Source organism: Grammomys surdaster, unplaced genomic scaffold (genome assembly GCF_004785775.1).
Source record: "Grammomys surdaster isolate TR1022 unplaced genomic scaffold, NIH_TR_1.0 134, whole genome shotgun sequence".
NCBI lineage: Eukaryota > Metazoa > Chordata > Mammalia > Rodentia > Muridae > Grammomys > Grammomys surdaster.
This window is the reverse complement of record NW_021604592.1, coordinates 9213208-9225506: the sequence shown is the minus strand read 5'-3', so window position 1 is coordinate 9225506 and position 12299 is coordinate 9213208. Positions and strand designations below refer to the sequence as shown.

At 41.8% G+C, this 12299-nt stretch overlaps 1 protein-coding gene across 6 annotated transcripts in view; it reads right to left on the bottom strand.

Moving 5' to 3' along the window:
- Positions 1-704: 704 nt before the first annotated feature.
- Ahcyl2 (adenosylhomocysteinase like 2) overlaps positions 705-12299 on the bottom strand; it is a 146407-nt gene continuing 134812 nt past the window's right edge. For 5 of the 6 annotated variants that reach the window (XM_028762540.1, XM_028762542.1, XM_028762546.1 and 2 more), the window contains 5 exons: positions 9732-9830; positions 6082-6150; positions 5901-5979; positions 4478-4598; positions 705-3914 (listed from right to left, as the gene is read on the bottom strand). In XM_028762540.1, coding sequence (XP_028618373.1) covers positions 3908-3914; positions 4478-4598; positions 5901-5979; positions 6082-6150; positions 9732-9830 — 375 coding nt within the window. In that variant the 3' untranslated portion in view covers positions 705-3907. Of the gene's footprint in view, positions 3915-4477; positions 4599-5900; positions 5980-6081; positions 6151-9731; positions 9831-10480; positions 10610-12299 lie in introns of those variants that run through there. The other variant, XM_028762543.1, reaches the window with a different exon arrangement.

Sequence of the window (12299 nt, the reverse complement as noted above, 5' to 3'; positions counted from 1 at the left end):
CCTCCTCCTCCTCCTCCTCCTCCCCCTCTTAAGAGTATATTGCAGTGCCAGCAGAGAGTGTTGGATCTCTACGAGCTGGAGTAACACACTTATGGGTGTTAGGAATTGAACCTGGGTCATCTGAAAGAATAGCCAACTCTCTTAACCACTGGGTTCTCTCTCTAGTCCTACTTTAAGCAGTATTTTTTTTTAATACAACAGGCTGATAAGACGTTAACATAGATAAAGAAATACACAGTTCCCAAATTATCCTTAATGGCTACCCTACCAAAGGTTGAGACAGAACAGGCAACTGTACTCATATTTTAGTTACTGATTTAAAAGATAAACCTCTACCTGACCCTTTTCTTTTCCTTCTTTCCTATGGCTGGATACAGTCAGACTCCAGGCAACACAGTAGAATTGGGTGACCTAGATCCATGCTTAAGATTTTTTTTTTTTTTTGGTTGTGGTTCAGAGCTGTGCTCCTTATACACAGTCAGGTGTGGGTCAAGGAGAGGTGGTGGGGGAGGACACTTGTTAGCAGTGTCTCAGTGTAAAATGAGACTCTCAGAGTGATGATCATACAAACACTCCTGCTGGTAACAACATCAGCTTTTCACATCTTCATCCTATGGCAGGTAGCCTTGTTATTTTTTTGTCCACATACTTCTCATCTCTGAATTCATAGTTCACATAAGTAAGTGGTATTCTCAGGACACAGACAAGTTTTAAGAATATTTTATTGTTTGTGATTACATAGTCATTATTGCTGATCTAATACAATCACTTAGACATAAAGATTTCCAAGAGCTTCTCAGAACTGGTGATCCTTAGAGGCTTCGCTCCTTCAGTAAGATGACAGTAAGAACAAGATGATTATTTGTATAGATATGTATGTGTTTTACATATATATATGCATATATATATATATATGCTTAGACTTGTCAATGTCAATATATAATTTGCTGGTGTTACCTATTTTCTTTCCATAATTTTCCTTTATTAAAAAAGCTTAATGCAACAATGCATTCTGATTTTTTTTTTAAACCATGACAAAGTTAATTCTGAGGAAACCACAGGAACAGCAATTTCAGATCTGTTCAGAGAAAAGCCAAGCAGCAAAAAAAGCTTTGCAGGAGTGTGTGGCCATGGGGAGCCTTGCTCTCCCAGGAGAGTAACATGAGGAGGGAGGAGGGCAGAGGGAAGGTAGATTAGAGGCATTTTGTTTAACAAGAAGAAAAAGGAAACAATATTTCCACTAAGACAGCAAGAAGACCTTGAAGTAGCACAAATACACTGTAGATAAATGGTATATTTCCCCTCTGCCAGGGCCACATAACCAGACAATCAGCCTTCTTTTTCTTGTCTCCTGGTTGCTAGAGTGCTTGTAAGAGGAAGAGTTGGAATAAGAAGACATTTGCTCTTACTCCAAGTTTAGAGAGAACAATGATTTGGTCCCAACATTAGGACAGAACCTAGATAGGAGCCCTGGGCTACCTTTTTTCTTTCTTCCCAACTTTCCACAAGCCCGAAGTCCTGGGGATTCGCCCCAGGGCCTGGCACATGCTAATCATGTGTCCTGTCACAGACTTATATCCCTATTTCTGGCTGTTTTCTTAATGGTTAATGACACAGAAGTCTCCAGAGAGAAGGGAATAGATGTCATCTGCAACTCACAGGCAGATACCTCACTATGGGCAGCCAGGTGCAACTTAACTTAGAAACCCATGTGGCTCCTTTTTTATTTGGAGCAGGATCTCTTCCCTATAGTGTGGCAGGGTGTACTGTGTAAGTACCAGCCATAGGAAGCTCCACAGAGAGCAAGGCTTTGCAGAAAATCACCAGGTTATGACTTGGGGGTCCAAGCCAGATACCTGCCTAATGGAATCTGCTCTGGACATAAGACGAGGCACAGAGTTACAGAGGGTTACAGAGTGAGACTATCTCAAAACAACAACAACAAACCTCAACAACAACAACAACAAAACAAAACAAAACAAAACAGGTTTTGGTGGTAGTGGGAGAGTGATGCATTCTATTAATAAAGAAACCAGAATGAGACAAACAGAATTGGCTATCTTGGTGAAATCTTCAGTGTTTAAGATCCTCCTTACGCAACAGAATACAGCCACAGATAATGCCCTGTGAAGAGTCCATCTTCTGGGGGTGAGCAAGAATGGATGCCATTTCATAAGGCAAGCAACCACCTACCCAAGTTCTGTTTCCCTATCTTAGAAATTAAGGACACTTCTAGACTAGCTTCTGGGGCACACACAAAGACCAAGGACAGTGGAGATGGTGGAGGCAGGGGAGAAGATCTAGATGAAGGTTTTAGTGATTCTGGGTGTCCTCTGTTTGAATAACCTTGATCTTGAGACTTTGAAGCCGAACAATGTAAGAGATACATGGGAAACAGACACAAGACTTCTAAATAGGGAGGGCCGTGAGAGGGACTCATTCAACTCAAGATTCCTAGGGTCACTCCAGGTTTTAATTCTTGAAACCATCTGATCTCAGTGGAAACCTTAAAACCATTCAGTCCATATCCAGAGAATATCCAACTCTCGGGTAGAATGAGAAGCTTCACACTGTTTACATTACTACTTTATAATGCTGGAGTTACTTAAGAAACTCTCTGAAACAGAATCCTTAAACAGAATGGGCCGGATCATAACGATACAACAGCTGTAAAGAAGATAAGCTATCAGGTTGCAGATCTCAATTTCACTAAGGCCAAGAGCCAAAGGGATGAATGTCTGATGAGGTTCAAACTAGTGCCCCATCCCTTTCCCTAGTTCCCAGTGACTGAGCACAGGACCTTATCTATGCCAGGCAAGTGCTTTACCATGGAGCTAACCTCCAGCCCTCAAACTAGGTTTCATCGTCTGGACACACTTTCTCTTTCCTGTCTTCTGCAGCCAGGCTGCAAAGTCTTTCCTGGAAAACAGACAGACTTGCTTCTTTAGGATATCAAGCTGTACCCCACTCTAAAGTCTCAAGCTCCCAAATCTGTAGCAAACATCTTTGCCAGCTCAGTTCCAGAGGTCATTTCAGGCAACAACAGAAGCACTATTTACATGGAGCTCTCCTTCTCTGACAGTGCCAATCTAGGGGGCCTCCTAGGAACCAGTCCAGTTAAATGGGAAGGAAGCAGAACTATGGGTCCCAGTGGAGCTAGCTGACTACTTCCTGAGCAGAGTTTAGTAGGGTTAGAAAGGAAAACAAACAACTGGCCAACACCAGAGCTGTTAAGATCATGGAGTCACAACCCTCTTAGAACCAGAAAGCATTGAAATGGACTTAGTATTCAAGGAGAAGAAAGGAGTCCTGGGTAAGAGAAGAGATCCCAGTAGGCACGGACACAGGCACAGCTGAGTTCTTGGTGCAGCTTACAAGACCCTACCACTCCTGCCTCACCAGCCTTTTTATAAGGAAGGCAGTGATAGTAACTATCAAGGTTGGGAATTCAGGCCTTGTTAATTCAGTGGCTTCCAAAAGGCCTTACCTGGGAAAGGACCAAAGCTTTGAGAAAGGCAGCTGCTGAAATTTATTCCAGAAAACCCTAAGTAGCAAGGAGTCTGGCATCCCTGAACTAACTCCTGAGCCTGGAAAGAGAACCGGCCATTGCTGAGGATTCCATTACTGGCGATGACGCGAAGGACGCGCTAGGAATGGTCAGCCCATTTCTTTCCTTCCTCAGCCTGTCTTCTGTGGCTCTCACGGCCCAGGAGTAGTAACCACACTCTGGGCCAAGGCTACAGGCACAGGACTCTAGATTTTAATAAATAAATAACCTAACATATAGGATGAGCACGGCGGGCAGCTCTGATTGGAGAAGCAGCTTGCTGGGTTCTTCCTTGGATAGTAGTGGAGAAAAGGCTTGGTTCTATTCCTTAACATGTCTTCTGGCTTGCATTACAGGAACTTAATACCTGGAGGGAAAAAGAAAGTTGAAACTGATGTTATCTGCTGGTGGGGCTGGAACATAAGGAGCCCGTCTAAAGGTGTAATAGAGAGAGACAAGGGCTTTTCTAGTGTATATGATAAACATAGATATCTGTGACTCTTTTTCATACCAGTGAAAAAAGGCCATGGGCCATCAAGAAGGCTCAGTGGATAGAAGCACCTGCTACCAAGCCTGCCCAGGACTCACAAGGTAGAAGGAAAGCTTACTCCCACAGGCTATCCTCTGACCTCCACACGTGCAACCAGGACACATGCATCATGAACATGCACCCACTTCCACCTCCACACAATCACAAAAATAAATAAACAAAAATGTAATTTTAAAAGGCTAGTATTTATGGGGCTTGAGGTGGGGGAAACATCAATGTTTAAAGAAGATTTCAGAATATTCTGAGGTGGGAGACATGGAGGAAATGTGCTGTTTTTCTGAGTTCCTGTAAAGGCGCGTGGTCAAAGATGCAAGGATCAGCTGTACTCTGGGAGTTCTTCACTACGCAGCCTTTTCTGACTTCTGGGGAGCCCAAGGTACCTGTAGTAGTTAGGCTTGAAGGGTCCATTCTTGTTGAGTCCCAGATACTTGGCTTGCTCATCTGTTAGCTCTGTCAGGTGGGCATCAAAGGTGGGCAGGTGTAGGCTTGCCACGTATTCATCTAGAAAGATCACAGACGGGATAAGCATTCATGCTTCCTATCTGGCTGTTCTCCTTAAGCTAGGCCTTAGAAAACGGGAAGACATGTTCTAGTTCTTGGAGATGACCAGAAAATGGCTGACTTCTGGTCTCAGGTCCTCAACTCTAAGGCCTGACTGGCTTTAGCTTCAAGTCCAGTGACTTCATCTCCAGTAACTCTTACCACCCTGGAGCCTTTCCCCAGAAAAGGAAGAAATGATGGGGCAGCACGGGACTTAAAAATGGGAAACTCAACCTTTAGTTTTGCCTTGATATCGATACTACTCTATACTAGAAAAACTAATTATAAGTCTAGAAAAATTAACATCCATGGGAACTGGGGGAGGAGCTAGGAATGTATGCTTTGCTTTAGTGATTTTACACTTTTGAATATACTGTATTTACAGCTTCATTATATAAAGAGAATATAGACTGCTCTATTCATTTTGTTCATTTCACACCCTTCTTTATGTTACCCAGGCTGTTTTGAAACATATTATGTAGACTAGGCTGGCCTTGAACTCACAGAGGTCCACATGCCTCTGCCTCCTGAGTACTGGGATGAAAGACCTGTGCCACCATACCAGACCCATCCAAACTGAATGAAAGGGACAATTTAGCAACTTGTAACAGCAAGACCAGAGCTGATTTATTGAGTTTATAAACACAAAGTGTCATCTAGGTGCCTGAGATAAGCTCTTTAAAAATTTAAGACAGTTTAGTGTTTCTATTATATCAATCACCCACATAATTAACTCTTAACAGGAACTTATATCCCTTAAAAGAAGAGGCTACTTAGCATTTAGAACTGGAACAAGCCAGATTATCACAAGGCCAGAGATATTCTTTTTTTGGGAGAATACCTTCACCCTCCTTTGAGATTTTTACATACATGGCTTAAAAGAGAAAATCTTTAAAACTAAATTGGTAGGTCAGGCATGATGGCACATGCTGTAATCCCAGACAGGAAACAGGAGTGAGTTCAATGACAATCTTGACTACATTGTGAAACCCTGTCTCAGAGCATACAATATGACGCAATGCAATAGGCCCTAACAAAATAATTCTCAGGTAGGTATTCCAAATTGCAACAAAATGCAAGACCCTCTCTAGAAAAATCTGTATGAAAATTACACAAACCACCTTGGAATAGAGTTCTAGCTTCTAGTTTATATGACAAACATTTATTTTCTTCCCTCCCCTCCCCGCCAACCCCACAGGAAGTCAATGCCTCCGAGCTTCCGACAGTGAGCTAATTTGGTAAGAATGGGGAAGAACAACTTACCCATTTTCTTGGGCAACAAGTACACATCTTGCTTATAGCGACCCTCAGGAGCATTGTAAAGTTCTATCAAGGCGAGAGCCTAAAAAAGCAGAAACATGTATACTGACTGATGCACCTTCCAAAGCTGTGGGCTTCTCTGAGGATCCTCTTAAGCACACTTCTGTTCCACTGCAGAGCTTACCTGAGTGGTAGCAGTGATTGAGAGCACAAATGTAGGCACTGTGGAGCAGCTTAGATTCAGGAGACGGCCCTGGAGATTAAATGTGAAGGAGAAGGGCATTAGGACCTGTACTGGCTGGTTTTGTGTGTCAACTTGACACAAGCTGAAGTTATCACAGAGACAGAGGCCTCCCTTAAAGCAATGCCTCCATGAGATACATCTGTAAGGCGTTTTCTCAATTAGTGATCAAGGGTGAGAGGGCCCAGTCCCTTGTGGATGGTGCTATGAGCTGAGAGTCCTAGGTGCTATAAGAAAGCAGGCTAAGCAAGTCAGGAGAAGCAAGCCAGTAAGCAGCATTCCTCCATGGCTTCTGCATCCACTCCTGCCTCCAGGTTCCTGCCCTCTGTGAGTTCCTGTCCTGATTTCCTTTGGTGATGAACAGCAATGTGGAAGTGTTTAAGAGGAATAAACCCTTTTCTCCCCACCTTGCTTCTTGGTCATGATGTTTTGTGAGGAAAAAGAAACCCTAAGACAGGACCCTTGGTGGCCTCTGAGGAGTGATGGAGGAATGACAACCAATTTCCAATTCCTTCCCAATTGAGATTGCCAGACAAAATGGGCACTTGCAAAAGAATTATATCCTTTTTAATTCATTTTAGTTCCTTTTTCTTTTCTCTCTCTTTTCTTTTTTCTTTTTTTCTTTTCTTTTTTTTTTTTTTTAGATAGGGTCTTTCTGTATAGCTTTGGCTGTCCTAGAACTTGCTATGTAGACAAGGTTGGTCTCAAAATCACAAGAGATCCTTTTGCCTCTGCCTCCCAAGTGCTGGAATCAAAGCCACTATATTTTAAATGTTTTAAGATTTTTATCCAAAATGTATTTTTTAACTGATATATCAAAGCAAAAATTATACTATTAGAGAATACCATGTAATCTTCAATACAAGAGTACATCTATCTATTTCTTCAAACCCTAATCATTCTTTAAATCCTTTCTTCCAGCTTCTCAAAATGTCCAGTGCATAACTGTTACCTATAATCACAGCATACGGACAGTATGCCAGAACTATCTACATCCCCAGTTACCTAAACTCAGCATCCACTGATCAGTCTCTGCTGAACCCCAACTACCCATAGTTCCAAGCCCTGGCAAGTGTGTGTGTGTGTGTGTTTGAGATAGAGACTCATTATATAACTGCAAGCTGGCCTGTAACTCTCAATTCTCCTGCCTCAGCCTCCTAAATTGTTGAGATTACAGAAGTGTTCTATTATGCCTGGCTTACCAATATTTATTCTTCTCATAACTCCTATGAGATCAGTGTACTGGACACAAGGCTCATAAATCCACTGGATAGCACTATTCCAGCTTACTTGGGCATTCTCTTGTTGATTTATATTTATCTGGTATTACAACTCATGCTAGATTTAACCTTTTCCTTTGGTGATGAAAGTCTTATTATGTACCCCACGCTGTCTTCAAGCTTACTAGTCGCAGCCCATCTTGCACTCCTACTTCCCCTGCCTCCACTGCCCGAGTGCCAAGACTACAGGCATGCACCACCACTTCAGCCCCATAACCAATGTTTATAGACTACACAGGATTGAGAATAGCCATTACTTGTCTATGCCTGGCTGACTTCACTTAACATTACATCACATTAACAAATGACAGGATTTTACTTTATGGTAAAACAATATCCACTGCATGTACCACATGTCTGTCTGTCAGTCCTGCTCCCGGGCTGATGTGAACAGCTTATAATGAGGAAGGAAGTGCATGTATCTGACAGGCTGATTTGTTTTCTTGTGATGTGTGACAATAGGATTATGGGAACACACAATAGTTCTGTTGTTAGGTTTTTGAGAAGCTCGTCCTGTTTTTCATATTTTCTCTTTTATCTCTTTGATAATGGTAATTCTTACTGGGATGAGGTAATACCTCACTGTGGCTTAATTTCCATTTTCCTGATTAGTGATGCTGAACATTTCCCCCTTTGTTTGTTGGCCATTTGCATGTCTTCTTTGGAAATAGCCAAATGAAAGCACTGAAAATGTGATAAATGTTCCAAACAATTTCTGGGGCTATATAAAAAGGAATAAAGGCAGTCATAGGACACTGATGATTGTGCAAAGGCTTATATTTCTCTCAGTTTTCCCATTCTCTCCAGCAAATACCCTTCTTCTAAGGGTTGGCATTCTTTTGACAATCTTAGGAAAGGAGTGAGTCAAGGCAAGGGACACTCTCTCCAGGCTGGGAGGGAGACAACTCTGGATTTAGGACGCTGTGACAATTTCTGTGCTCTCTGCTCCAAAGGCAGGCAGCCTTGAATTCTGAGTGGACAATAAAGACAGTAAGAGAGCTAAATCCTGCCCCATGCTGTCCTTTCTTGCTTTGCTTCCTAAGAAGCCTGACTAGTGTTTTTGCTCAGCTATATAGCCAAAGACACCTTTAGTGCCAGCTTTTATCACCAAAATTGCTAAGAGGGACCTCCCAGGGCAGTTTAGAAATGTTGCCAGACAGGGAGATGACGTCAAGGCTATTAATAAACATTTAACAACCTGTTCTTCTCCTATCTATCTATACACATGCCTTCCCAGACATACCCTTCTTAAAGTATTTAAGAATGTCAGCTAAATGAGGATAAAAGGTAAAATGAACAGTAAGGACATGTAAAGTTGGCCTTATGTGTCCCTACATAAGGAGATGATATTGTTTATATTTTCATACTTATTTAGGGCCTTTCCTTAAAAGGGAAAGCTTCATGGGGAAAAACAAGAAGCACCACCAGCACCCAGGAATCCCAGGATAGGTAGGCAGAGCCTTCACTACAGGAGAAATGGTAGGAGATGACATAAAGGCTACAAGGGACCAAGGTCAAGACTAAGTGTGAGGGCCTGTGAGGTGGCTCAGCAGGTAAAGGTACCCACTGCCTGCCAACCTGAGGACCAGATTTTGGTCCCTGAGACCCACATGGTGGAGAGAACTGACTCTTGCAAGTTGTCCTCTGACTCCATAAGCACAAGAGGTAACATGTACACGATATCCCTGTCCTCCCAAAAAAGGACTGGAAATATATAGACCAGTGGTGGAGCTCCTGCCTAGCATGTGTACATGAGTGAGGACTTGAGTTCAATTCCTAGCACTAGGAAAAAAAAAAGGAATATGTGTGAGCTAGATGAACAGGATGGGGAGCTATCCATCAAGCAACATAAACAGAATAAGCTGGGTACCTACTACATGTGGCTCAGTTCATCAGTTCAAAAGACACTAAAATAGAGATCCTAGCAGCAAAGACACAACTTTCCCAAAGCTTACCAAAGACAGCCTGAGTTACAGCCAGGAATACCTACTTTGCTTACTGATTAAACCCCACAAAAGACTCTCTGTGAGCTGCACTGACTCTTATCTGCTAACTCCTTCAACAGTAATAGTCATCATCTGACTCAATCTGCAGAGTTACATGGAGACAGGATAATTGGTGAAAGTGACGAACTAGAATAGGTTCTTAATTGCTGAATGAAAAGACCTTTCACAATTACAAGTAAAATCCACTGGTAAACTAGTTAAACTTGTGCTTAAGAAACAGAGTTGAAAGGATCAGGGAACATTTGAGCCAGGGGAGCAAGGAGTCTCTCCTGTTAGTGGAGCAGCTCCTTGTCAGCCTCAGTCTTACCTCTGCCAGCAGTACTATCCTCTTGCCATCAGGCCATATCACATGGTCAACTTGGGATCTTACTCTCTCCCAGGTCAGTTCTGGTGTCCGCAGGCTGGCCTGGAACACATACAGTGAGAATATCATTAGCTGTGTCAAGTCCCCCACATTGGGGACAGAAAGAAGTTGAAGGGAGCCATTTTAAAATAGCAAGTCGAAAGAAGCAACCAACATGCCAGATGGAGAATACCTGTCCTGGGTTGGTTAGGACTGTTCCATTTCAGGGAATTTAATCTTAGGCCCAGCCAGGGAGGGATCACTCAGGAGGTCATTCCACAACATATACTGTACGCCCACTCTCTGCTGAGCACAGTAAAGGTGCTATGGGAAATACAAAAGAAACCAGAGGCATGGTTTCTGCCTTCAAAAAGCTTACATTTCAGTTGGGGACACAAACAATACATATGTGAGAAGAAAATACAAAGCAACATGCAAACAAGTGCAGATTAATACAGTGCAAACGGAATACATAAGTGCTGAAGAGAGAAGGACAGAAGATCAGCGCCAAGTGGATTAGCTGGAGATGGTTGAATGTCGTCCTAAACAGCATGCTGGGAACCATGGCTCTGCCCTCATGGCCCCGCATCCCAGTTTGCAGCTGCTCAAAAGGCTGGTTTACCCTACAGAAGCTCTGTGCCCTAGTGCAGACGTGAGGTAGCTTTCAAAGGAATGCAAGTGGTAGAGAAAAGCACCCAATGGCTCACCCTCTTTCCACTTCTGTATATTGTTTATTCAGAGAACAAAAGAAAAGACGGGAAGTTCATTATCAGCAGCAATGAAATGACAGTCACAGGCTGTGTGGACTTAGGACAACTACGTCCTTCTTCAATAAGCAATGGCTGAAACAGAAAGTGAGTCCAAATTCCAAAACTATCCCATCTCATTCATCTGGTAAAACTGAAAATACTGGTAAAAATATACTACCAAATACTAGACCTCAGACAAGAGGGACATTTTAGTTACATAGTGTGAGCCATTTCTGTAGAGACAGTATCTTTTTTCATTTTTAAATTTCCAAATTCTCTCTAGACATACAATGGAGTACTCAATTAATGTTTAGAAAATCATTCTCTCTCTCTCTTGCTCTCTCTCTCTCTCTAAGAAAACAGTAACTGAATAGTGCAAAAAGACATATATTTTAGTGTATTCAGAACTGTATTTATTCATGCTCTGGATCATTATTTCTTTATTAGATATGTTGAAAATGCAAAATTTGAGACATAAGTTTCATAAATTGATTCAATCATTCTAAAGAGATATTTGACAACAACTACCAAAATGTTATAGATAACTAATTTAATCAATTCGCTTAATTTTTAGACTCCCAAGTCAAGAATTTAAGTGCCTAGGAATTTTAATATAAACCAGGTGTAGTGGTCCAAGCCCTTAATTCCAGCACTTGGGAAGTGAAGGAGAATCAAAGGTTCAAGGCCAGCCTAGGCTACACTGTACCTTAATAAACAAAAGCAAAAACAAATGAAGACTGGTAATTCTAACATAACTCATACTAGCAAATAAGCATAGACCAACAGGGAATGACTAAGTAAATCGACTCCACTGGGTTTATGCAACACATTAAAAAAGAACAAGAAGACAAAGAAGACGAGGAAAAGAAAAGGAGGATGACATAGTAGCAATGATAATAAACCATAACAACAACAACAACGACAGAGGTTTGATGTGTGGCATTGTGGTGCTATTCTTGCCCAGCATGTGTAAAATCCTGGATTGGATCCCCAGCACCACAGATTAAAAGTTATAAGCAAATGAAGTGAACAGAGTTAAACTAATTGAAGCAAGCAGACAACTAAAGAAGTTAAGGATATATACAAAATATATCCTTTAGCCTTTGAAAATATCATATGGAGGAGTATGACCACCTTCTGGCCAAAGCATACAGATACATGGTAAGATGTGCATTTTACATTGAGATGAGATGCTAAGTAGTTCAGATTTTTATTGTTTCATATCATTAATCTTCCAGAGGAAAAGCAATCCTGGTGACTGGGAGCAAAGAACTGACAACATGATACTGAGAATCCTCCATCTTAGGAAGTGCTCCTTGGGAAGAACATGGTGGAATCAAGGAAGGGACAACTGTTTAGAACATAGGAAAACAGTGCTGAGAAGAGGCAGTATAGTAAAAGGCACAGGAATGGCTTCGATACAGTCAAAAAAAACCTTGATGGTCATTTAAAAGGAGGTTTATAAAATACTTGGTTAACTTATCTCCACCACTTTCCAGGGAGGGTCAACGTCCTCACTGTGAAGATGTCTACTGGGCAGTCATGCTCCCTGAGAGTGTTTCCTATCTATGGTTGGGACAAGAATAGCTCTTAAAATCATGGTTGGGACAAGAATAGCTCTTAAAATCAACCAAATGGGGCTGGGCGAGGAGGTCAGTGGTAAACACGTGCTTGGGGGTTCAATGTCTAGAACTACCACTTTATTTTTTTTTTTTAAAGTTGCTTTTTTTTTTTTTTAGATATTTATTTATTTATTTTTATTTATTTTATTGATGAGTACACT